We start from the raw sequence: 27,932 nt of genomic DNA on the forward strand, positions 1-27,932 counted from the left end.
CAAAATGACAAAATAGTAGATTTTATTGAAATTTAGCCGTTTTGACCACATACACTAGACTTTAAAGCCACAATTCCCTAATGAGGTGTTTAATATGTATGGATGTTTGTAGAATTTATTTTCAAGTAGTCTTCATTAAGGATATACCAGTTATGATTAATAAGAGTCATACTTTTTTTTCAAAATAACAACATAGGCTACCCCTACCCCTACCCCTTAATTTTGAGCTCCAAAATGCACCATTTTCAGCCATTTTTGTCAAATTTAACCCTTTAAAGAAAAAGTTCTGGTATTAAACTTTTGTCAATAGTTTGCATATCAATAGGGAAAGGGTTGTTCTTTCTAAATCAGACAGAAAAATGGGGGGTCCGTGTGCTTACTTTTTTGCCTCATTTAAATATTTGTTATTTTTCAATATTTTTAACTAAAAAATAAAAGTGCTCAAATTACCATTAAATGTAGAAATAAAGTGACAAAAGTGTATCATTTCACACATCAATGTTCAATATTTTAATTAACATGAACCCAGTGAAGATTTACTGCAAAAATTAACTCGATATAGCTAAAAATGCTGACGCGATGATGATTTAAGTAAAAGCAATTTAAGTAAAAAATGGGAAAACGGTGGCTCTACTCAAAGCCAAAAAAGACACAATTTCAAAATGGCCGCCAAATGGTCCATTTCTTAAAATCGCTGTGTAAAAAAATCTACTAAAAATAGAAATGTAATTTTTTGACAAAATTTGCTACAGACCACATGCTAGAGATATTGATAAATCGTATTTGAAAATATCATAACGTTTTTGATCTATGTCGAAACGAGACTTTAACGGGACTGAAACCACAGAAGAATACATCCTTAAAGCCACAATTTCCTAACGAGGTGTTTGATATGAATGGGTGAATGTAGAACTTATTTTCCAGTAGTCTTTTTTAAAAATATACCAGTTTTGATTAATAAGACTAATATTTTTTCTCAGAATAACAACATATACTACCCCTACCACTTAACTTTGAGCTACAAAATGCACCATTTTCAGCCATTTTTGCCAAATTTAACCCTTTATAGAAAACGTTCTGGTATTAAACTGTTGTTCATACTTTGCATATCGACAGGGAAAGGGTTGTTCTTTCTAAATTAGGCAGAAAAATGGGGGGTCCGTGTGCTTACCGTTTTGCCCAATTTGAATATTTATTATTTTTCAGTATTTTAGAGTTTTTAGACTAAAATATAAAAGTGCTCAAATTACCATTAAACGTAACAAAAGTGTATTATTTCACACATTAATGCTCAATGTTTTAATTAACACGAACCCAGAAAAGATTTACAGCAAACATTAGCTCGATACAACTAAAATTACTGGCGTAGTGATGATTTAAGTAAAACGAATTTCAGTAAAAAATGGTAAAACTGTGGCTCTAATCAAAGCGAAAAAAGACGCAATTTCAAATGGCCGCCAAATAGGCAATTTCTTAAAATCCCCGTATAAAAAAAATCTACTAAAAATAGAAATGTAATGTTTGACAAAATTTGCAACTGGCAACTTGCTTCAGATATTGATAGATTTTATTTGAATGTATGTCGAAACGAGACTTCCACGGGACTGAAACCTCAGAAGAATACATCCTTCAGTTGGTTAAGTCCAGCTAAGTGTGAATCAACAGAACGGTGCGTCTCCCATCACACTTAAATTGGATGTCATCGACGAAGGTCGGTTACAAATCACCGCTGCTTCCCTATAAAGGGTACATGTAGGTTATTATTATGAATCATCATTAATCATGTTGCTTGAGTGGAACCACTTGTAGAAATACAGTAACGACGCATTATTTGCTTACTTTTCAACATTCATAATGCTCTCTCTGTTTGTTATGCTTCTTTAAATTCCAAGTTGATCCAAAATAATTCGAAAATAGTCCGTAGTTAAGCGAGATGTCTGGAAATAAAACAAATATCTTAGTCTTAAAGTGTCATGCATTGAACATTTACGGGGCAAAGAAGTAATCATAACCGTGTAGACAAAAATACTGTAGAAGTTTTTAAACATTTCGCCCCTTTACGAAAATATGATAAAATAAATACACAATAAACTCTTTGTGAGCCGAGACCAATGCGGAATCGAGCGATGTTCTAAGTATACATATATTTTCGCGTTGACAACATTAAAATGATGGGATCCATCCTCTCTATATTGATATTCATTATAAATATCGTTGCAAATACATATTAAAGGATGTTTCACTTTGATTCAATCAATTAAATTGGAAAATACGCTGTCGAATTAATTTAAAGCCGCATAATCCGTATCTTTCAGGGTCCGTAAAACAAACAATGACAAGATATTGTGTAATAGCCCTAAAAAGTTACGAACTTTCCCCAAATTACAAGTCTAGAAAGTTAAGAGGTCCAAAGATATAAATATACAAAATTTTATTTTAGACTTATGCGCGGTCCGACAGAAAGTCAAAAGTTAACGCCTCCAAATCTTAAAAATGCTACTTTGCGCATGTCCGGAAATAAAAGTTGTTTACCGCAATGGAGCGAGCTTTGCAGTGAAAGCTCGCCGGCTTAGAATCAACTGCTGATTCGAAGTGAATAAGGAGATTATTTAAACTAAGAAATGTTGTGAATTGCTGAGAATATTATATGGAAACGAATTCGAGCTATGACAACAACTATGATTTGCGAATGATCTACCAAAACCACATAAACCGATTTCCCTTCGTCTCTATAAGGTGAGTGGGGCCCCGAAGGGGGTAACAGTTAGGCCTATATTCTATAAGTGTTTGGTCGCTTTTTGGAATTGGTACCATAGTAAAACAGAGATTAGAAATCAGGAAAAGTGTTGATAAATCGGGGAACATATAACAGATTTAATCTTGGATTACAACAGAAGCATTAATAGAGTCGTATTATACGCGTTTCCTTAAAAGATGATCGCATTCTTTAGTGTTATACATGTACATATGTACGATATATATACATGTAGCTACTGTTACAGGCTTACAGCGTCAGGAGTGTGATATCTTTTCCGATATCTATTTGTGTATTTATGTATATCAGTGATATATATCATTTTACTGTATGCTATGGATATTACTGTATTAAAGATGCTCCACCGCTGACAAATGGTATTTTTTTCACTATCAAAAACAGGAGCAGACGATTTAGTATTTTTCTTCAGTTACAAAAGTTACTTACTTTACACCATTACCACCATTGAAAAGTTTGAGCTTCTAATTTTACTTCAAGTTAAAAATATGAAAAATAAATAATTGCATCCCGAAAAAATTCCACAGCACTATATCCTATATGGAATGATGTACTGATTGCGCATGCACCAACGGCAAAATAAATTATTTTATATTATTTTTTGTGTTAATTAGACATATATAAACACGATAATACACCAATTATTGTTAAAATAATGAATATCATTTATGCTCCGTCGGCGGTGGAGCATCTTTAAAGAAGCCACTTTCAAACTTACTTCATCAGTGCTCGTGTGTGTAAGATTGTATTTTTTTAGACTTACAGTCACTTAGTCACGTACTCGTTATCCTATCTAATGGTCATAATTATATAAAATTCACACCAATACATCATAAGTGGTGTAAGTAAAGAATAGTAATTGACTTTTTACAATATGTATTATATATTATGTCCAATGGCAATATATTTAGGCTACATAAATTCTGGTACTAATTAGTACCATTATTCTTCACATGAAAATGCCTAGACCCCCTGTAATTCAAGAAATGACTAACTTATAATTAGTATCTAGTGAGGTTTGATTTTGATAAACTTGTGTTCAAAAGATGTGTAATTGTTATAAATTTGTGTTTGACAGAAAACAATTGGAACTAGTTTGTTTTACATGCAGGATAACACTGAAAGATTATATGCATGCATGTATACAGTATTAATCTATGTACATAACTGACATTTACTCCATATTTTCTTTATAGAATGTATGGGACCTTCAACCAGATGACAGAAGTGCAAGATGTGATGGCAGCTCGCCCAAAAATAATAGGGAAAAACAACTACATGTATCTCTGAGATCAAAACTGACAGTAAAAAATAAAGTCTGTTTGTAATGTACCCATTATGAACCAGAAAGAAATTATTTTCAAGAAGGAAGGACAGAACAAACCTAGCATAATTCTTTACTATTATCACCAAGATATTTTCAAATTATTTATTTCTTCTTCACACAAATGAAAAAAGGAATAATAACAATTATTGCATGTCTACATACCTAGTATGTATAACTTTTGAATAATTTATATGGGACAAGGAAGTAATTCCAATTTATGAACAATAAAACCAATTAAAATAATATGTCATTTGTCTGAGTTGTTAAATTATGTATTGTTCATTTTAGAAATGTTCAAATACAGAAAATAAATAGCAAACAAGATTGGAGCTAGATCAAGGGTTATTTGGGTCAAAAGTCAGTGTCAAATCTCAAGGTTTTGGCTCTATAGATATACAGATATCCCTATGTGTAATAAAAAAAAATCTTGTTGTTGTGTTATACACAAATTGCACATATATATAAGAATATCCATATATCTGTAGAGACAATAGCCTGTGATGTATGTTGTTAAATTGCATTATTCATTATAGACTATTTTAAGTTGCAAAGTTTTGATTGAATTAGAAAGGAATAGACTGACAATAATTTTAATTAGTCCAGGTCAATGAAGGTCTACATGTACAAGCTCTTAGCAAATTCACTTAGTGTTTGGAGCAAGATCACACTAAAGGAATTAGGATTGCTTAAATATATAAAGATAAACTAACAAAATACAACTAATAAAGTTGGATTTTCCACAAGGTTAGACTAAATAAATACTAAAAAAATGAATTTTACTGCAATTACTCTGATGATACGAGAATCACATGCAATGGTCAGCTTATTTACTACTGGATGCTATTTTGAACTCCAGTCATTTTTTTATTGACTTAAAATTCAATGCATAATATGTGTACATGCACACTATACCATGTATATGAATGTGCTATTTGTGCATGAATATGATTGTATAAGAAACACCTAGGTCTTTCATTATACATGTTTCTGATTCATTTGATTCAGAGGCAAATTCACGGCTGGACATCATATTATATGGTAGCTATTATATGGTTCATTGGCAAGCTATCATGTACATATAACCAAGGGAGCTGTCTTCATTATCTACACAGAAAATATATACATAATTGCATGTTAGACATTCAGAACTTTTAACACACATTAAACCGCCGTATTGCAACCTCGACCGCATTTTTTCTTTTATTTTATTTTTTTAATTTTCTGTAATCCTTGAAATCATATAACCAAATGTTTATAGTTTCACCAGAAATTTATCATCATGTTTTTAACGAACACGGAGCTTTTCCAACGTAAATATCAGAAATATACATACAATAACGCGTATTAAATTTTATACTCGTTTATGGCGGTACATGGTGATTTTTTAACTAATAGATATGTATGTATACATGTATACATATATATATGACATTGAACAAAAATACATATTATGTCAAGTTTGCTCTCCGTGCTTACTTTACTTGATTTATTATTATATTTCATTTGGACCTTTATAAAACAAGTTATATGGTTATCCAACTGGCAAGTCAAATATCGTCCGAATTATTTATTTTAAAAAATATCACCAGAGATTTACATGTACATGTAGATAACCATTTTCGTCTCTATATAGTACGATGTGTCTTGTCTATTTCATTATTTATCAATACCATTATTTATATATCTGATACATTTTTTGTACAATTTATTATCTTGTCTAGTACGATGTGTGGTATCGCAACACATATTTTATACGAAGGTTAAATACCGTCCCCACAAAAATCCCTCCGGTGGCCCCCGGAAATTAGGCAAAGCATAGTCAACCGATCGCCGTATTGTAAACACTCAAAATGACCGAATGGAAGTATTGTTTACACGACGATAATGTATATATATTGTTCTGGAGGACTCTTTAACTTCATCACATAACAAAACATTCATTTGTTCATGATAAGTAACAAGTTCTACCGTAGAAGTTCCTGCTAACATGAACGACACGCTTTTGACTGGGCACGCCATTTCGTTTGGTCTGGAAAGTCACGTGATCGTCTACGATTGAAAATGCATATTCAAATACTCTGGATATCGAATTTTTAATCATTAATTTCTTTTGAACTCGGGACTTTTTGGGTGTGTAATTAGGGGAAAGTTGATAACTTTTTATAATATATGTACCCGAATTTTTCTTTGTTGATTTACGGACCCTGAAAGATACGGATTATGCGGCTTTAAATACTACAATATGTGCATATAATGCTAAGTTTTATCTAAAAAAACGCATCGGATCAATGATATTTTGTTTCAATAAAACACTGCTCTTTTATTGGATAACAGGCTGTACCTTTGTAAATGGCAGCCCTTTACACTGGGGCGGAGGGTTGAATACAGATGGGTCCCGAATACCTCTTGACGTATCCAAAACATCAAAGTTATATATGACGCCACTCTGTCCATCTTTACTCTGTAGTCCAGTATCAGGTATAAAGTTGGCTCTAACGGGCCAGCAGTCATTTCCGTCTGTGAAAGTAATTATTTCAACATAAATGAGGTAGAATCAGTAACAGAAAGCAATGTGCCATATATAGATCAACAAGGCTTTGATACCAACATAATTGGTAGAGAAAATAAAAGTGTTTGTGTAATGCTGTTGTTTTGCCAGTATTACCGTTAACATAATAATATTTTCATAATATTGTCACTTGTTTCATTTAGTGTGACGTGTTTTAGTATCATCTACAGGAACATTGAACAACAACCGGATAGTCGACACAGATTAGTTGAAGAGATCTAATTTGAGTTACCCCTGATGACGGAGGCTGTGATCTTGGTGGGGAGCGATCCTCCGCTCTGAAACATGTAGTTTGATACACCAACATTTCCGCCAGCTAAGAATCCGTACACCACCTGCGATCCTCCAGCTGAACACAGATACTTAATTAATACTATTAAAGGCCTAGAACCTTTCCGAAACAAACCTTAAACTTTCTTTAAAGATGCTCCGCCGCCGACAGAGCATAAATGATATTCATCATTTGAACAATAATTGGTGTTTAAACGTGTATATATATGTCTAATTAACACAAAAATTATACAAAATAATTACCTCCGTATTTGGTTCATGCGAAATCAATTATTTCTTTCCATATCGGATATAGTGCCACGGATTTTTTTCGGGGTGCAATTAATTATTTGCATATTTTTATCTTGAAGTAAAATTAGAAGCTCTATTTTTTAAATAGGGGTATTACTGTAAAGTAAGTAACTTTTGTAAATGGAGAAAAATGCTAATTCGTCTGCTCCTGTTTTTGATAAAGAAAAAATACCGTTTGTCAGCGGTGGAGCATGTTTAAATATCATTAAGAACATATATACGTATATACACGTATATGTCGATAGGCTAAGATGAGGTAACAGCATCAAACGGATTTGCAATATTTCTTGCGTTATGTATGTTAACAGTGAAGATTGTTTTGCTTGTATAATCCTCCCGGTAAACTGAAGTACAACTAAATGTATAGTAGTGATTTAATCCATAGTCCAGTGTGATTATTACATAGAAGAAACCAGAGATTTTCAGTCATGTATGATAACAGTTATTTTTCGCAAAGTTATGGACAAAAATAGGACACATTTATGCGAAAAAAAGGAAAACAAATATTCAGAAGCGAATTTAAATCACTTTTCATCTACCCAACGCAAACGAGATATATATTTTTTCTACCTTAATTTGGGCAAGAACAAACGACTTAAATATACATATTTTACTAAAGTTATATACAAATATCATTCTTCAATACTTACATAAAATGCATTGTTTCGTCATGTTTTGATCGAGTTTAGACTTCTCACACGAACCATCCAAACCAACATTGTACATGATTCCCTAAAAGCAACAACGCATTGATCGCAGAAATAAACAAATAATAACTTATATAATGAACTTGCTAACTGTGAAAATACAAAGAGCAGATTAGTACCTTTAATGTTCGAATACAAAATATTACAAACTTTACATATTCTTCTCATTCTAAATCAAATAAGTGTACATGCATAGTAATTTCGCCTTTTCTTACGATACATTAATTTTGATAGTTTGTTAACAGCATCGGTCACTACTATCATAGAGCTTCTAATTTTACTTCAAGATAAAATCAAGACTATGGTACTATACCATTACTTATAGTTTAGTTTGTTGGTTGGTTAGATAAACGTAATGTTAACAACAATGGCCATTTAAGGACGGCTTGCCGTGTATGTGGTGTGCTGTGTGTGTAGTATGTGGGCGTTTAGGGATATTTTAGTATATATATGGTGTGACTATTTGTAACAGTGCAACTCTTCCCTTTTATGGGAGACGTTAGGAAGACGAACGGTTGCTAGAAAGAAAAGAAAAGATCCCAAAAGTAGCCTATTATGGTCGATGCAAAATATGTCTCAGGTACATTTCTAACGCCCTAGGCTACTTGCAAGGAAGACAGGCTATTGTAAGAAGCAAGGAAGTTTTGGCTTAATAAGCATCCCACAACAGAAAGAAACTGAGAAGAACAGTTGCAGACAGTCAAGTGCTCTTATAACCCTTGGTCTACCTACTAACAAAACCTGTGTGAGGGAGGGAATAGCGCTAAACATTTCATATACCGTGTGAAGGAGAGAATAGAGCAAAACATTGAGCATTATTAGCATATTCCGCTTGATTGCAGCGATGGGTGTACAAATTAGAGATCCCGTTTAACATCTACTATACAAGTTTTGTATATGTCACTATGCTTTCAGTTTGAACGATATATACTTGCCTTCTCGTAATCGCTGAGGTATATAGTGTTCGCGGGTAGTGGCCTTGGTAGCAGAGGAGACATCTCAGTGCCTTTTATGTTGAGAAGTAAGCGTTTAGTGGTGTAGTCGTACGATATCCACACAGAACCATTGATGTAGGAGAATGCTGTATGTGGAGATGAATCCCTGTTCCTCATCCAATCGATGATGGCATTCCCATATCCAATAAACCCCACGCCTTCGAATTGGTCAGGAACACAGCAGATCTCGTCAGCTTGTACCGGTGTGTGACATATTAGAAAAATCAAAGTTAAGTTGATCAGATGCCGACTCAACACGTCGCTTTTCTGCATTGTGGTAAAATCGGATCCTGAAGCTATCTTCGTGTAGACTATTGATGTACACATACATGTGTATTGGTTGTTGTGTATACAATGTAGTTGATATCATAGTTGTACACGACTGTGCGCTACCCTATCTCCTTTACAAAATCAGATAATATGATACACTGTCAATAAGTGTGTCAGGACATGATCTATGATAACGATTTGGGTCCTTTTACTGGCTTTGTTACTGTAACATGAGAGGAGGAAATGTTGCTGCTAGACCGAGGCTTGAACCTGGGACATCCGAAACTTAGCCGGATGTTGCTGCACTGATTGCGTTAATTGGTCGCCGATGATCAACCCAGTCCAGTTCCGCTACACTCCTTCGTCATGAAGTCTTCGCACTCAAAGACATCGCTCTCGAAGACATAGCAAAACCAAACCAGGACCTGACTGTACGTGTTGGGCGCCATGTTTTCAGCAGCAGAAGATCGAAGACGTAACGGCCAGACCACGGGTGCATGCAGTTTGTAACGTTGCTTAGCAAACTTTAACCTTGTGCTATTTATCAAGACCCATGACCGATATTTGAAAGCAACCTTATAATTTGCATGCACCTGTGATCATACCGGTATACGAACCCGAGATCTCAAAACTCTAGCCGGATTTTATATTCTAGCCCATCTCGGCAAACTTTAGAGAAAATATTAAAATGTCCTACCCGCTTGTTTTTTCACAATTTACAGGGTAAATGTAAAACAGCCATTTCCAGAAAACGGTTCCACTTTAGATAAACTTCTAAAATTTTCACACACATATCCCTATCAGAATTAGAATAACGACGTGTGAAATTTTAGTATCTCTTTTTTCAACATGAGGGTCAAAGAAGTAATAGGATCCAATCAAACGTAAGTCTGTAGGATACGAATTACTTCAAATGGTTTATATGGGACAAAGAAGTAATTCAAACTGTGTGGACAAAAATGTCAAATTTTCGAGGTGATCTGCCCCTTTATCAAGACACACAAAACGAACACGATTACATATTATGATACGAACAGTTGGAAGTACTTCTTTGTCTCTTATTTTCAACATGAGTAACATTTACGCCTAATTATCTCTCTCTAACATCCGTAACGGAAGTTGAGAGTTAGATGTAACATAAATCATAATAAAATTAGTTAATGGTAGATGCTATAATTACAAGTACATATGTGAAAGTCTTGCCACGACATAATATCAATATTGAAAAGTACTAGGTAACTGTCCTGTATGCAAAGCGACATCGAAAAGGATATTTTCAAGCTTATTCTAAGCAACAGAGAAAATTAATAGATGGTTGGCGGAAATAACCCTATTCCTATTAATTTCCCGTGTAGGCCGTCGTCTTACATTTTGAACAACAAATTGCATAAAAACATAATTGTGGAATCGGCAAGCGACAGGTGATAATTTTTGAAAAATATGGAACCATTTTTTTCTGGAATGACTGAAAAGGTAAGTAATAGCTGTAACTATTCTTGTACACAATGTACCAATGGTCTTGCTAGTTCACAATCGGGTATTAGACTAGTGGAGCGGGAGGCGGGCGGGATGGCAATTTAAAATATTAATACTAATAGAGTTTGTCATTGTTGTAGAGCCCCAACATCGATTAGTTTAGTGCCAATACCAGTGGCGTAGGAAGATGAAACGTAATGGGGGGCAAAGGTCCTCAGTATTTTGTAAACCCCCCCCCCTCCGCTGCACCTACAGGAGTAGATTAATTCAACACACAATCATATATACTTTCTTCATATATCATTAAATATAATCCTTGTTCACATTTCTTTGGCAAATTGGCCAAATTAGCGTGTGAGCGCCGATCGCGAAGGCGCGAGATCTGGGGGTCGACTCCGGGAAAATATTACGACTTAGAGTGGCTGAGATGAGTTTTACAATGTATTTTGATGATTTTTCGAACGCCCGAAGGCGCGAGATTTTGGTGTTTGGGGGTCCGGGGGTCTCCCCCGGGAAAAAAATTACGATTTAGAATGGCTGAGATGAGTTTTACGATGTATTTTAATGATTTTAAAGCGTTCTTACCATGGTGATTTTTCGATTTAAATTAACCTGTATTTAGAAATGATAATTGTGATAATTGTGTCGTCATATCATTGTGCAATCCTGCTCGATCTGAACATACCGGTTCACACCATCGGCTAATTGTTTTGTAACTCAAAATAATAATGAATTAATTGTCTTGCTAAGTTATATAAACAAAGTAATCTTTTAAGAGACATTTTTTGAAATACAAATGTAGTGCGTAGAATCCCTTAAAGGGCCACTACCTTTCCGGAGCAAAATATAAGGTTTCTTAAACACAATAATAACATCAGAAAATATATACCAATGGCCTAAGATGAGGTTGCAACACCAAACATATGCAAGATTTCCTGTCCAATGTACGATAACAGTGGAAATTCATTTCACTGTTTTGCCGTCTGGCGCAGTGATAGTCAACTACCGCGCGGCATTTAGGACGACGGCGGGAAACATAAAACGACCCGCGTTATGAAAATTAACATTTTATTTATTCTAATTAAACAGTTCTGAAGGTGATGATAAGTGTGCTAGTAAACGTATAGTTAATAACTTCTGCGACTCTACAAAATTATTGATCTCGTCTTACATTCCTATTTTAAAAATTAAAAGCCGTTTCGGAAAGGTAGTGGCCCTTTAATGGATATTTTTAGTGCAGTTCATGTGTATTGAATTTCTACGAGTAAAGGTTTGAACATTATGTGTGTTTGAACGTTTTAGGAAATGCGCCGTGCAGCGGAAATTTTTTTTATAATGAAGTACGAAAAATGTGTGTGCAGGGGAGCCCTTTTTTTTCTTTGAAATATGCATTTTTATAACGTTTCAGTCGGCGAAAATGGGGGGGGGGGGGGCAAAAAGACATGTTTGCCCCCCCCCCCCCCCCCCCCCCCGCTTCCTACGCCCCTGAATACTACACTTATCACACTAATAACTGCGCAAAAGTTGACTAAGACATTCGGCTAACCAACAGCAAAATGGACCTGCATCGCTTTTCTAACATATATTAATTTATTCGAAAAATTAGCTTTGTGTATGTTTGAGTGAGTGTATGTGTGTGTGTACAGAGTGTGTGTGTGTATGTTGTAACTTGATCTCAGGCCATAAATATAAATGCCCTGGTGTTCTAAGTGTTTGATAACCTTTTTATTTTTTGATATATATGTAATAGCTTCGTTAGAAGATTTTTTCTTACAGTTCCGTAAACAAGCATCCATCAAAACAGTGGCCGATATAAAAACACACATGTTTGAATGTTTTAAGATAATAAGTTTCATTCCGAAAGCTTTTATCTGTGTATAACACAGAGAGGTGATGATGAAATTATAATTTTATGTTTTTATTTTTTAAACAACGGCTGAATTTACATGTAGTTTGATTTTCTTAGGAATACATATGTATATTACTGACCTTGTTGGTGTTGTTTAAATCAAGACTATATATATATTATAATTGTCAGTAATCTCAAATCTTTTCATTTTTAATAACACATTGTCATGAAATTAAAACGATTTTGAAAAGATCGAGATTTGGGCTATAAAAAATATTGTAGTCTAAATGTTAAAAATGAGTAACAACTTATTTCGAACTAGTAAGAGCTTAATAAGTTTGACATAAACCGTTTTAAATTTACTTATTAACTTGTCAATGATAGGAATAAACGAATTGATACGAATGTACTATATAATTTCCATTGTCACACTTATCATATAGCTAGCTGCTGTCCGTCAATGTTGCAACTTCCTTGTCGCTCCTTATCCTTCTCGGTCGGTAATTATAAATACTCAACTTTCATTTTCACTACACGGTGACACACGTGCTACATGTACACTTCAGTCTATGGACCTTTAGGCTATTTACAGACGAGTAAGTAACTACCTGCCCTGTTCTGTTAACTACCGCCATGCCTTGAATGATTAATTTACTCATAAAGATCCTAGTTATTGTACATGTCCATATGCTGTCGAGACTTACGTCTGTAGCTCGTATAGTACCAGTATCATAAATGATTTCAGCCTGCATTACTTGCACACATTTTATGATTTAAAGCTTTAGACCTACATGTATATATGATGGTCTCCTCATTCACACGTGATTTAGCCTATTATAGCCCTATTAGAGAATACATTTGTTACTAAAACAGCCTAAATCGCTATACTTTACAAAAAAAAAAAAAAAAAAAACGCATTTATATATGCCAATATAAAATGCAATTTCCTAAAATATGTGCATTTGTTACATGTACTTAGGAACTTTTCTCAAAATATTGCATCTATTTTCAATACTTTCCGACATGCATATATCTGTAAACATAATTTTTGCATTTGTGTTATGTTAAATATTATAGCGCGATTTATGCAAATATTTTGGGGAAATATTTTTAAAGCATTTTTTTCTATTAGGCCTAGTGCATAATACTCTAGTTTGCATATGATATGCAAGTTAGTGGTTTTAATTTGTTTCGGAAAGGCTGTGGGGGTTAACTTATATTGTACATGTATATATATGTGCATGTAAGCGTAGTACGTACTCAAACAATATTAGAGGTATAGCACGACGAGACACTTTGAAACATTACGTCGTGTTGACAGTCAGCAAAGTAACATCTGATGAAAAAACGGCTAGGGCCTACATGTACACTGTATAAAAATGAAAATGAAAAGGAAAAAATTAATTGGAATTTTTTTCTACATGTTAAATATGTATGTATCTATGCATGTAATACATGTGCATATTGTGAAAAAGTATAACATTTACATTAAATAGAATAATTCTACGCAGCATATAATATATTGGACACAACAATACTTTTCCAGGTATATAAAGGCGATGTCGACTCTTACACAAAGTCAAAAGAATCAAATATACAAATGGATTGGTTCCCTAAAAATGCTGAAGTTTACATTACTGTACAAGATCAGCCGTGATGGATGTAGCTCGAAAACCTTTCATACTCTCTGTGACAACAAAGGACCAACTGTTACAGTTTTATATAACACGGACAACTCGGTATATGGTGGGTACACTGCTGTCAACTGGAACTCGTCAAAAGTAACCTATGATGCAAAAGCATTTCTTTTTAAGCTGGACTATAATGGATGTGAACAGCCAAACATATTTCCCGTCAAAAATAATGGAACTAATGCCATCTTTGGAGCTTCCGGTTATGGACCTAGTTTTGGAGCTGATGGGAGTGATCTTTGTTGTTTTACCGACTCAGTAAATAAATCAGGAACTAGTTTCCCGTTAAATGGCAACGCCAGCAAATTGGGACATACTTATGACTTAAAGGGAGAGAACTACTTTTCTGTAATGAACGGCCATCTACAGGTTGTGGACCTGGAGGTGTACCGTGTAGAAGGTAACGTGATGTGTAAGTCAGCTAGTTCAACAAAATGAAATAGAACTATAATTATTAATGTATTGACATGTTTAGAATCATGGTAAATCTTCATCAGATGTCATAGCTGTATCTTTGTGTGTGCATTGGGGTTGATGTGCAGTTTGTTAAAAAATATGCGTGCATTTCAGTTTTGAAAATGATATATACCAGTTAAGTAGTTAGAATAGATTTTGGGCCTCTTTAAATAATATCAGAACTATGACATTTAAAAAAGCATTATCCTTGAAACATACATACTGTTTTGACATTTTTTTCAAAATTAAATGCATTTTACCAAATTACGATCCATACTTGACATCAATCTTAAGATAAATATAAAGTGAGCAGTTTAGTTATAATGATTATGAATGACATTGAGTTAAACTCCTGTTAAAATGCACCATTGTAGTAAAAATCTAAAGGCAAATTATCACTATATAGATTGACCATGAGCATTACCCTTATTTTTTTTATAAAATCTATCCTAAAAATTTATAAATCCTTTCTTGGGTTTTTTTCAGAGCAGGAGCTATTTCAGAAGCCATGGGTTCGTGATATTGAGTGGAGTCAACAGGTTATGGATTTTCTTTGTAAAATAATTTTTATTTTATTGAATATTTTGAAAGGCATTGTACTGTTGAAATTTTTAACGTTTATATTTACAAAATAGAGTTTAATAAGTTGCCTAGACAATCTATGATTTAAAGGCCCACTACCTTTCCGAAAAGGCTTTTAATTTTTAAAATGGGAATATAAAACGAGATCGATAATTTTCTAAAGTCGCGAAAGTTATTAACTTACCGTTTATACTACACATATCATTACCTTCTGAAAAATTTGATTAAGATAAATAAAATGTTAATTTTCATAACGCGGGTCGTCTTATGTTTCCCGCCGTCGTCCTAAATACTGCGCGGTAGTTGATTATCACTACATCAGACGGCAAAACAGCGAAATTGCTCTCCACTGTTGTCATAAATTACGCAGAAAATCTTGCAGATGTTTGGTGTTGTAACCTTATCTTAGGCCATCGGTATATATTTTCTTACTCTATTATATATTTTTAAAGATGCTCCACCGCTGACAATTGGTATTTTTTCGCTATCAAAAACAGGAGCAGATGATTTCATATTTTTCTTCAGTTACAAAAGTTACTTACTTTACACCATTACCACCATTGAAAAGTTTGAGCTTCTAATTTTACTTCAAGTTGAAAATATAAAAAATAATTAATTGCATCCCAGAAAAAAATTTTGGCACTATATCCTATATGAAATGAAGTACTGATTGCGCTTGCACCAAAGGCAACATAAATTGTCTTAAATTATTTTTTGTGTTAATTAGATATATATATAAAAGATTGAACACCAATTATTGTTCTGATGATGAATGCCATTTTTGCTCTGTCGGCGGTGGAGCAATTCTTTAAGAAACCTTTATGTTTTGCTCCCGAAAGGAAGTGGGCCTTTAAGCCCACTATAGGAACAAACAAGTGTGCGGAGGTGGCCCCTCAATAAAGAGGTTACTGTCACATACGTCGCTCAATATCCCTGGATATCAGGGATGAGAGCTGCCCTATTTGTAATGCAGCCTTGGATAACACTGACAAAACAATGACTTAATCAAGGAGATAAAGCCTACAGTTAAGTTTACCAGAAACTAACAAACTTAAGTCATTTATAATGATGGAAGCTATTCCTCATTGCAATATTTGTAGTATAATATGTGAAAATCAATAATTACTTAAAATCTTTTCGTTTACCCTTCATTATATGTAATGGACAGTTTCATGGGGTTTTTTTCAGCTGGAGGAGGATCTAAAAGACAAGGTGGCCTCCTACAAACCATTACCAGGCCTAGATCTCCAGCAGGCTAGGATCTTACTGGTGGGACAGGTCGGGGCGGGCAAGTCAAGCTACTTCAACACCATCAACTCCATCTTCAGGGGACATATTAGTGCCCAGGCTAATGCAGGGAGTGCAGAACATAGCTTAACTACTGCTGTAAGTTGTTTGTACCAATTTATTGTATCTTGATGTTATCAATGTCTCTTTGACAAAAAAGTGCATCTTTGTGCAGTACTAACATTCTAAAGTTAAAGGCCCACTACCTTTCTGAAATGGCCTTTAATTTTTAAATTGGGTATGTAAAACAAGGTAGATTTTGTAGAGTTGCAAACATTATTAATATACCGTTAATGACACAGGTATCATCACCTTCTGGATAATTTGATTAAGATAAATGAAATGATAGTTTTCATAGCGCGGGTCATCTTATGTTTCCCGACGTCGTCCTAAATACTGCGCGTAAGTTGATTATCAGAGTGCCAATGGCAAAACAGTGAAATGACTCTCCACTGTTATCATATATTTCACAGGAAATCTTGCATATGTTTGGTGTTGTAACCTCATTATATGCCATCGGTATATTTTTCTGATGTTATTAATGTTTTAAAGAAACCTCTATATTTTGCCCTGGAAAGGTAGTGGGACTTTAACTCACATTGTAGAGAAATCTGTTTATTTGCATAAGGAAACAACTTCTCAATAAGATTTCTAATGATAACAACAAATTTTCTTCTTCCTGTTTTTTGTGTCTGTTTTTAGGCTTACTTGGTCCAACGGACCAAGGTGAGCTTGTGCAATATTTGTGCGAATTTTTAAACAAATTGACTGTTAGTATCCTTATGGGATGCGGACTCAAAATCGTACAAATGGTTGGGCTGAACCCAAGTGTTCCATATAAATGAGTACTTCTCTGAAACTAAGCAATGGAAAGCACTCATATTGTATTGGTAGCATCCGTAATGGGATTCAAAATGAGAGTTCAATATTAGGTATATGAATGTTGGGGTTTGCCCCCGGGGCCTTGAGGGGTGGGGTCAAAGGTGTCAATTTGAATATCTCCATATATAGGCAACTTCTTCTCTAAAACTAAGCATTGAATTTCAGTCATAGTTATATTGAATTGATAAGAATCCTCACATGGTGGGGATTCAGAATAATACACATCATAGGGCTGACCCCCCAATGTCTTGAGGGAAGAGGCCAAAAATATATTTTGGAAATAATTACTTAATAAACCAGGTGAGTGATACAAGCTATCTTCCTCTTGTATTAAAAATAACCTTCCAGAAAATTTAGTTGTTTTGCATATTTACTAAGAGTTATGCACCCTTGACTGGTATTTTCAGTGCTGTAGAGAAAATAAATTTTATTTTTGGTGTACATGTATATATATACACATATAGAATTTCATTCTACAATATGTAGTTTATTAAGAAATGAAAGAACATTTATTTTTGCTTCAATTCTTCTGAGAGCTGGTGAAAGTAGCGTTATAGCCTATCAGTATTTATGAAACAAATCCCCTGAAAAATCTCATGGTGAGCAAGACAACTATATGTGAATGAAAGGTAAGAAAATCAATATTGACATTATGACTTGCTTTTGTTACTTCAGTAACCTATTGCAAACCATAAGTTTTGATAAATGAAGCTGTGAAAATCATTCAAAGGCACGGACAAACATTTATGATTGGCTTATAAACCTAAGTTAGAACACCGAGTTTATGTACCGTAATAGTTCTTGGTTTTTTTTAAACTATATATGTTAAGATGAATAAATTTTGGAATAAGTCACTTTATACTTACTGATATCACTGTTAAATGTGAAATAAAATACTGTAGACCACAACTTGAACATATAATTGAATTTTACATGTACGTTTCCCTAAGGCCCTAGTTGGGCATATTGCATTTTAGGACCGATCTGTTAAGAATATAGCGAGATGGTAGTTCAAAGTTTGTTACCGCTATTTCTCAGAAAGCACTGGAAGGATTTTTCTCAAATTTTATCTGTTGGTTTTTCTAGGGCCTTAGCTTTGCCAATTGCATTTTGGGACCGTTCAGTCAACAAGATCGTCGATAGCCCGCCATCTTGGATTTTGATAGTTTTAAGTTTGAAAAGCAAAGAAAAGAAGTTTCAAGTTTAAAAAACAGAGAAAATTTTTCATTTGTCCGACATAGGTCATTCTTTGGTTGGCGCCAAGATCCCTCTGGAATCTCTTGTAAATATTGTAATTCTCACAATGCTCATGTTTTTTGGTAGTGAATAACATATTAGAAGCTCAATCTTCTTCATTAATGAATTTAACAATTACGTCGCATATAACTTAATTAGGCCAAGTACATGTCTTGTAAAAAATAAAACTAAAGCATTTTTGCATTTTTACACTGGTATATTGTGATTATAGTATGATAGAAAATAAAGTTTTATTACATATTCATTACCATCATTCAAATGGTTCCTTTATTAATTTTGGTTAATGGTACTTTCTTTTTAGCTTGCCTATTCGAAGAATAGGGGGAGCTAATGTTTTCACCCCGGCGTCAGCGTCGGCGTTGGCATCAGCGTCGGCGTCGGCGTCAGCGTTGGCATCCCATTTCACGTTTAAAGTTTTTGAGCAAGTTTCTTTTTCGTCAATTGTTTAAGCTTAAGTCATCATAAATGTTTATGATTTTATTTTCCTAATGTGTATGGATGCTGAACGTGATAATACAACCAATTTGGGGGGCCTTTAGGGGTTTTTTGAGTCTGTTAATTTGTCATATTTCCAAGTTAAAGTTTTTGAGCAAGTTTCTATTTTGTCAATTGTTTAAACGTAAGTCATCATAAATGTTTATGATTTTATTTTCCTAATGTGTATGGATGCTGAACGTGATAATACACCAATTTGGGGCCCTTTAGGGGGTTTTTGAGTCTGTTAATTTGTCATATTTCCATGTTTAAATAGTAAATACTTGAACATCAGCTTCTTCTGAATAGGCGAGCTTTGCTGTTCTCCAACAGCTCTTGTTATAGATTTATTATATGTTTGTAGTATCGGCTATACCAAGTGCGAGAGGGTTATGCTGGCAAACCCCTGAACTTTCGACTCTGTGACACCCGTGGTGTAGAAGAAGATCAGGGGCTTGATGATCACGAGATTTGCTACTTACTGGACGGCCATGTACCAGACAGATACAAAGTAGATTTGCTATAAATAACTGGAATATATATGTTACAGAATATTAGGTCGATTTGGGTAGAAAGAGGTGATATTTTATTCAGTGAAATGTGAATTATTAAAAAGAAAAGACCAAGGGGGTGATGGTATTACAAGTATATTTAATGAGTGTACATTTCATGTATGTTTTGTTTGATAGCAAAAATGTTTAAATAGTCTAGGGTTCATGTGATAACAAAATAAAAAAAAAAAATAAAAAAAAAAGTATTTGCTTGACTTCATTAATATTTTGCAACAAGCTAATCCTTTCCATTCTGTAATTTTTGTCAACATTACACCTCCTCCCTCCCCCATATCAGTCTAATTTTGTAAGCTCTTTTGGGGTGGCTGGGAAGGGGCTTTGGAAATAAGAATTCAATCAATTAAAACAAGCCCCAGTTTATCCCCGCTGTTTATTGATGTTCAACCAGTTTAACCCTGCTGTGTATTGATATTTAACCAGCTTAACCATGTTGTTTATCGATGTTTAACCCTGCTGTGTATTGATATTTACCAGCTTAACCATTTTGTTTATCGATGTTTAACCCTGCTGATTATTATCCCCCGCCCAACGAAGTTGGCGGGGGATATACAAATGGGTTCCGTCCGTCCGTTTGGTTTACGAATGGTTTCCGGAGCATAACTCTAAAACCGGTAGAGATATTTCCACAAAACTTCATACAAACATTGGTTTTGGTATATGCACGGAACTCCATAGGCACATAAGTCTTATGGTCTAGTAGTGCCTTTTGCTATTTTAAGGTTTTCACTTTTTGTACTTTTTTTCTGTAACCATGGAAACATTGCTGAAAATGGCAGATTTTTGTGTAAGAATCGTTTCCGGAGCACAACTCTAAAATCAGCAGAGATATTTCCACGAAACTTCATAGACACATTGTTCTTATGGTCTAGTAGTGCCTTTTGCTATTTTTAGGTTTTCATTTTTTGCATTTTTCCGTAACCATGGAAACATTGCTGAAAATATCATATTTTTGTACCAGGTTCGTTTCCGCAGCATAACTGGAAAACCGGTTGAGATATATGCACGGAACTCCATAGGCACATAAGTCTTATGGTCTAGTAGTGCCTTTTGCTATTTTAAGGTTTTCACTTTTTGTACTTTTTTCTGTAACCATGGAAACATTACTGAAAATGGCAGATTTTTGTGTAAGAATCGTTTACGGAGCACAACTCTAAAACCAGCAGAGATATTTCCATGAAACTTCATAGACACATTGTTCTTATGGTCTAGTAGTGCCTTTTGCTATTTTTAGGTTTTCACTTTTTGTGCTTTTTTCTGTAACTATAGAAACATTGCTGAAAATATCATATTTTTGTAGCAGGTTCATTTCCGGAGCATAACTCTAAAACCAGCAGAGATATTTCCACGAAAATTCATAGACACATTCTTTTTATGGTTTAGTAGTACCTTTTGCTATTTTCAGGTTTTCATTTTTTGCATTTTTTCCGTTACCATCATATCATGGTAAATGGTAAATGTTACTGTGCAAAACTCCACCCATCTGTGTGTATATAGTCTAATATAAATGTCAAGGCTGTATACCTGATTCAACAATTGCAGCCCCGCTCTACTTGAATTATACTCCATCTTTCTTTAGCTCAACTTCCTTTTTCCTGTTTTTTTTTCATACACATAAGTCTCCACAATCAAACTTACTTCAGCTTTGATATTTCCATTGGCGGGGGATCTGAATGACAATGTCCTTGTTGCTATTTAATCAGTTTAACTCTGCTGTTTATTGATGTTTGACCATTTTAACTCTGCTTTTTATTGATGTTTAACCAGTTTAACCCTGCTGTTTATTGTTATTAAATCAGTTTAACCATGTTGTGTATTGATGTTTAACCATTTTAACTATACTGTTTATAAATGTTTAACCATTTTAACCCTGTCATTTATTGATGTTTAATCAGTTTAACTCTGTTGTTTATTTATGTTTAATTTTGCTGTTTATTGATGTTTAACCAGTTTAACACTGCTGTTTATAAATGTTAAACCAGTTTAACCCTGTTTGTTATTGATGTTTAACCAGTTTAACTCTGTTGTTTATAAATGTTTAACCAGTTTAACCCCGCGTTTATTGATGTTTAACCAGTTTAACCCTGTTTGTTATTGATGTTTAACCAGTTTAACTCTGTTGTTTATAAATGTTTAACCAGTTTAACCCCGCGTTTATTGATGTTTAACCAGTTTAACCCTGTTATTAATTGATGTGTAATCAGTTTAACTTTGTCTGTTTATTGATGTTTAATCAGTTTAACTCTGCTGTTTATTAATGTTTAACCAGTTTAACCCTGCGTTTATTAATGTTTAACCAGTTTAACCCTGTGTTAATTGATGTTTAACCAGTTAACCCTGCTGTTTATTGATGTTAACCAGTTTAACCCTGCTGTTTATTGATGTTAACCAGTTTAACCCTGCTGTTTATTGATGTTAACCAGTTTAACTCTGCTGTTTATTGATGTTAACCAGTTAACCCTGCTGTTTATTGATGTTAACCAGTTTAACCCTGTGTTTATTAATGTTTAACCAGTTTAACCCTGCTGTTTATTGATGTTAACCAGTTTAAAAAAAAAAAAAAAACAAAAAAATAAACAAAAAAAAAAACAGTTTAACCCTGCTGTTTATTGATGTTAACCAGTTTAACTCTGCTGTTTATTGATGTTAACTAGTTAACCCTGCTGTTTATTGATGTTAACCAGTTAACCCTGCTGTTTATTGATGTTAACCAGTTTAACCCTTTGTTTATTAATGTTTAACCAGTTAACCCTGCTGTTTATTGATGTTAACCAGTTTAACCCTGCTGTTCCGCTGTCACCTGATGCTCTGGGATTTGTGAAAAAGCCTACACTGTCTGATAAGATCCACTGTGTGGCATTCGTTGTGGATGGCAGTACTGTGGATGTTTCCCCAGAGAAAGTCTTAGAGAGGATTAAAGCCATGCAGATAAGGATGAATCAAAGAGGTAATGAATAACATGAATTTTTTTATGTAGAAAGAGTCGTTATCATTGTTTTTCTGGTTCAATGAACATGAAGGCAAAATTTAGTTTTTTCTAAGCCAACCACAAATATATCTACCAATGAAATAATATTGAATCTTAGAATCCATCAAAAGTTTTTATTTGAACATATGGTGGTTTTTCATCATAATTGACTATAATACATAAGTTACATTTATTGCCTTCAAATTCAAACGCATATTATGTCATATGAATGGCTCACCTGACATTGAGATCACTTTATGATTATCTTACTGTGTATAAATGTATTCAACTCACCTCACAATTAGATCACTCTATGATTTACTCACTTTGTGAATAGCTCACCCAATAATTAGATCAAATCATAATTAGCTCACTTTGCGATTAGCTCACTTGATAATCAGATGGATTTTGATAGTTAGAGATTACTACCACTATGTCATAAAAAGTAATTATGGGATCTTTCTCCATTTTCAAATGTAAGTTTCTCTAGGGCCCAAGTTGGGTATATTGCATTTTGGGACCAATAGATTTACCAGATGGCCGAGAAGCCACTATATGGAATTTTGATAGTTAAAGATTATTACTGCAATTTTTCAGAAAGTACAGAAGGGATCTGTTTCAAATTCAAAATAAAGGTTTCCCCGGGCCTTAGTTGTGCATATTGCATTTTGGGACCGATCGGTCAACAACACGGCCGCCAGACCACCATCTTTTTGATAGTTGAAGAATTTTACCGCTATTTCTTAGAAAGTACTGAAGGTATCTTTTTCATTGGTGGATATAAATTCCACGAATTTGCTTGATAGACCACGGTATGATTAGCTCACTTTGCCATTAGCTCATCTCACAATTAGACCAATCTCTGATTAGCTCACACTGTTATTAGATCACCTGATAATTAGGCCATTGTATGATTAGTTTATTTTGTGATTTGTTCACCTGATGATTAGACCACTGTATGATTAGTTTATTTTGTGCTTTGTTCACCTGATGATTAGCTCACTTTGAGATTAGTTCACTTTGAAATTAGCGATCGTTATGATTAACTCACTTTGGTGTTGTGCATTTGCTCCTGTGAGGTAGCCTCTGGGTTCTGTCCCCTGTCCGAGACACACGAAAGTCTATAAAAGTGGTAGTTTCTGCTCCTGCTTTGCGCCCAGCATAAAGGGAGTGGGGCGACTGGTTTGGCTATTGTTAGTATATTGTGACCAGGTGGGGTGTATTGCTTGGTATTTTCAGTGCCAATAATTTTATATAATTCAATTTGCTTATAACAAGCATTTTCATTAGTTTAAAAAACTATTAATTATTTCATCAGTCTATAAAAGAAAAAATGCATGGCGACGCCGTTATTAATGTCACTTCTGATTGGGTGTGATAATGGCATAATGATTTCATAGAAACAAAATGAATTCTGAATTTTGAAGAGATCATCTTTGGTAAATTTAATAAGAAAGATTGATTGGAATATATTCTTTTTATGTTATCGAGATGTAACACTGCAATCTAAGTGTACTCTCACCATAAACGGAAAAGAAGTGTTTATTTAGATTAACACAGACTTTTGGTGTTTTATCTCCATAACATGTAATATCTATTCAAAATAATCCATTATCAATTTTAGAAACTTGCAATTACTTTGCATGAATTTACGGTTACAGACATTTGGTTATCTTGGTAGGAATACCCCAGGTTGTGCTGTTGACCAAAATCGATAAAATATGGGAAGAAATCTCTGATGACGTCAGCAAAGTTTACTTTAGTCCAGCGATGAAGGAGTGTGTGGACAAAGTTGCCATGGTGATGGGTTTACCCCGGTCACATGTACTGCCTGTCAAGAACTATGAGTTTGAGGTAGAACTTGACCAGAACACCAACATCCTGGCACTTCTTAGTCTCAGACGGCTCCTTCATTTTGTCGATGACTTTCTGTACAACAGACTTGATGAGATAGAGGATCAACAGATACAAAGAGTTCACATTAGTGAATAAAACTTAAGTGACTTACTACATACAACAATGTATCCATGTACTTACATTGTTTGTGTAATGGTGCTTTTTATACTTAAAATGAATTTCAATTTCTACTTGCTCATTGAATATCGGTTCATTGTTTACAGGTGAATAGACGTATAATAGATGTATACTATGTGAGAAAATCTGTCAGTCAGCGTTTAGGATTTCAACATAGATACAAGAGGATTGATAAGTTTAGTCTGAAGCAAGATAGTTTTTTTTTCTTTTGTGTCAGAAAAATCTCGTTTGTTGTAAAATATATGTGCAATACTCGTGTTAAAAGGAAATTGCAATTTTCCTATTTTAGTTTGAACCATTTATCATTAAACGGTTGAGCTTTTATCAATTGTTTGATTTTTGTATTTTACTTAAAGGCCCACAACCTTTCCGAAACGGCTTTTGAGTTTCAAAGTGGAAATGTAAAACGAGTTTGATGATTTTGTAGTCTTAACTTTAATACTACACTTATCATCAACTTCTGAACAAGGTCATTCAAATACATAAAATGTCAATCTTCATAACACAAGTCGTATAACAATGTAGGTTTCTCGCCATCTTCCGTTTACATGTACGGCACGTTAGTTGTTATTATTACTGCACTAGACGCCAAAACAACGAAATGAATCGTCACTGTTAACATAGACTACACAGGAAAGTAGGGGGTTTCACTTTGGACCGTTTTCAGCCACTCAGTGATAAACAAAATATTTTGCATGAAGATACCTTAGGGTCAGCTGCATATTGTATGCTATTCAGAACATCCGATTTTTTTCTGGGCTAATGGCAAATTCAGAGGCCAAAGGGTGACAATTCATATTACAATTGTTAATTAAATATTAGAATATAAATATATTTTTTCCAGTTTTTCCATGCAAATCATGGGTTTGTGAAGTTAAGTTAAGAAAACTGAAGAGAAAGTAGGTCACAGTGACCTAGTTCAGCACATGGTCTATTTTAGCATTTAAAACGTTAATAATTTTGCTACAAAGGACCTCTTTCACGAACAATGGAAATTTGCCCACGAACCAATTTTATTGAAATTAAATGTTTTATGTAGCAACATAAATGCAAACCCTTGAAATACGTTTAAAAAATTCAAAAGGTCCCAGGGGCCTGTGCTATGGCCAAATTAATGTTGCCCAGTAGAGGTGTATGACAGGGTTCCCTTTTTTATCCAAAATGGTATCAAAATAATGTTTTATGTCATAAAACTGTATTATTTTCTGAAGAGTATAAATAATTACATATTATGATCACAAATATGTAGGCAAAATGTGACAAATAAAATTTTGGCTACATTTTAAAGACAGAAAATATCGAAATTTTGGGTGTTATTTTCGGCCAAGTCAATTATTAACAATGGTGATTCACCCACTTCCAGTTTGAGTGCACCAAAAATATTTTCTAAAAAGTTGGCTCATTACTTGAAGTTAATATTGTGAAAATTTCAGAAAAATTGTGGACCGGTAAATTTGTCGTTTAAAGGTTATAATATAGCAAGTTATATTTTTAGTAACGTTACATAATGCTATGGATATGCTTATTTTGGATCATTAATCACGAATCTAACGGTGTCAACATTAATGTATAATCCAATACTCATCTGTAACGCTTGATATGATTTCAAATTTATTTATTTAGTAGAACTTTGTAGAAAAATTAAGTTTTACATAACCAAAATTACAAAACATTTGGGTGTTTTATGACCACAATAAGCTGTTTTGCATTTGAAGTAGCTTCACTAATATGTCCTGTTCTAATGATTTATTTTGTAATTATAGAGCATATTTACAGTGAAGAGAGTGATTAAAATGGGATTCTGTAGCTGTGTTGTTTGAGAGGGAAGAGTTACCAGGTTACACGGGTCATGTTACAAACCTACAGTAGTTCAATTATTTGCAGGGCTAACACTTCTGATTAACATTTATGTTGATTCATGCTAACAAATGTAAATCTCATCACTTTTACATATTATATTGTTTTAGATTTTAAGTTTAATTTGGTCGGGTAACCCATTTATGTATCATTTCAGATTTAGATACATGAATGGCAAATACTTCTTTAATCTTGCAAAATAACTAACTCAATGTAGCAGTTTTAATCATGAAAATAGACGTTATCTGTAAGTTCATCAAAACTTGATTTATCATTATTGTCAATAATCATATTTGAATTCCATATTAGTATAATTATATAATTAGAAAATTAAACAGCTTTACTGAGTATTAGAGACAAAAGAAAGGCTTCGATCACAGTACATGTACATGGTGTATATCCCCGTGGTAAAGAGTGTGTGGCGATGAAACCGTTTTATTCCATACTATATAAACTGATTTTGAGTTTAGAATTATATGAGTTTTATAAGTAATTCTGAAGTAATCCTTATGGACAAAAACATCTCTAAAAATGTTAGTTGGCAGATATGGTATTAATCATACAGAGATAATGGAGAAACAGTCAAACAGGAAATGAGAGTGTCTGCTCAAACTGGAAATCATTTAAATGCAGTTTATTACATATACTGTATGTTACTTAGCTTTGTGTCGCGTATAAATTAATTTATTTGGATCCCCCTGATCATGACATGTTTAATTCATGTTGTAATAACCAAATTTCTTATAAAATCAAAATTTATTACCTGAAATGATAAACCTTATGCCATTTTGATTGATAGTGTGATGTGTTTACGATACACAAAGCTAATTATGAAAAAGAAAACTGTGGACCTCAAAAACTTTTGCATGCTTCATTAACCATAAAAGATGCTGTTATTTTTTTAACTGAAAAAAAAAATCTTAGTTAACCTTTATGGAATTCATGAAAATACTGAAGAAAATTCAAAACTCAAAATCAAACTTCAATTGATTGATCACAAAATGTTCTGAACAATCTAAATATTAAACTGCTAAGAGATCGATACTTAAAATAGTAAAATTAATACAATTTTGAACCAAAAAAATCATATATCAATTTGTCTATGTTTAAAAAAAACAACTTGTAATGGTGTGATTTGATGCCATTGCCAGCACTTTGAAAGCACAATATTTTGAAAAACAACAACATTATACTTATATGTACTAATATATTGGATATGTGAAAATTGGTAAAAACTTTCTCTTACATAATAATCTACTCCCACCCATTTTATTTCTAGATTTTGTTATTATTTTACTTTATATGCCTTTCAGCTGTAAATAAAAAG

General features: G+C 33.7%; 2 protein-coding genes across 4 annotated transcripts; one reads left to right on the forward strand and one right to left on the reverse strand.

The window, feature by feature from the left end:
* Nucleotides 1-1,270: 1,270 nt before the first annotated feature.
* Nucleotides 1,271-9,272, reverse strand: LOC138322827 (uncharacterized). Its single transcript, XM_069266953.1, has 5 exons — nt 8,894-9,272; nt 7,902-7,983; nt 6,902-7,018; nt 6,442-6,617; nt 1,271-1,937 (listed from the first exon to the last, which is right to left on the reverse strand). Exons 1-5 carry the CDS (start codon nt 9,224-9,226, stop codon nt 1,881-1,883), a joined length of 765 nt encoding a protein of 254 aa, XP_069123054.1. The 5' UTR covers nt 9,227-9,272; the 3' UTR covers nt 1,271-1,880.
* A 3,620-nt stretch (nt 9,273-12,892) lies between these two features.
* On the forward strand, nt 12,893-25,053 carry LOC138322828 (interferon-induced protein 44-like). Of its 3 annotated transcripts, none has more exons than XM_069266954.1 (7): nt 12,893-13,144; nt 14,095-14,639; nt 15,182-15,234; nt 16,466-16,663; nt 19,542-19,688; nt 22,522-22,693; nt 24,396-25,053. In XM_069266954.1, exons 2-7 carry the CDS (start codon nt 14,108-14,110, stop codon nt 24,704-24,706), a joined length of 1,413 nt encoding a protein of 470 aa, XP_069123055.1. In that variant the 5' UTR covers nt 12,893-13,144; nt 14,095-14,107; the 3' UTR covers nt 24,707-25,053. The 3 variants fall into 3 exon arrangements, with proteins under 3 accessions (XP_069123055.1, XP_069123057.1, XP_069123056.1); XM_069266956.1 differs by having other exon boundaries at nt 24,376-24,507; XM_069266955.1 differs by lacking the exon at nt 19,542-19,688.
* Nucleotides 25,054-27,932: the final 2,879 nt, after the last annotated feature.

Source organism: Argopecten irradians, chromosome 5, assembly GCF_041381155.1.
Source record: "Argopecten irradians isolate NY chromosome 5, Ai_NY, whole genome shotgun sequence".
Taxonomy (NCBI): domain Eukaryota; kingdom Metazoa; phylum Mollusca; class Bivalvia; order Pectinida; family Pectinidae; genus Argopecten; species Argopecten irradians.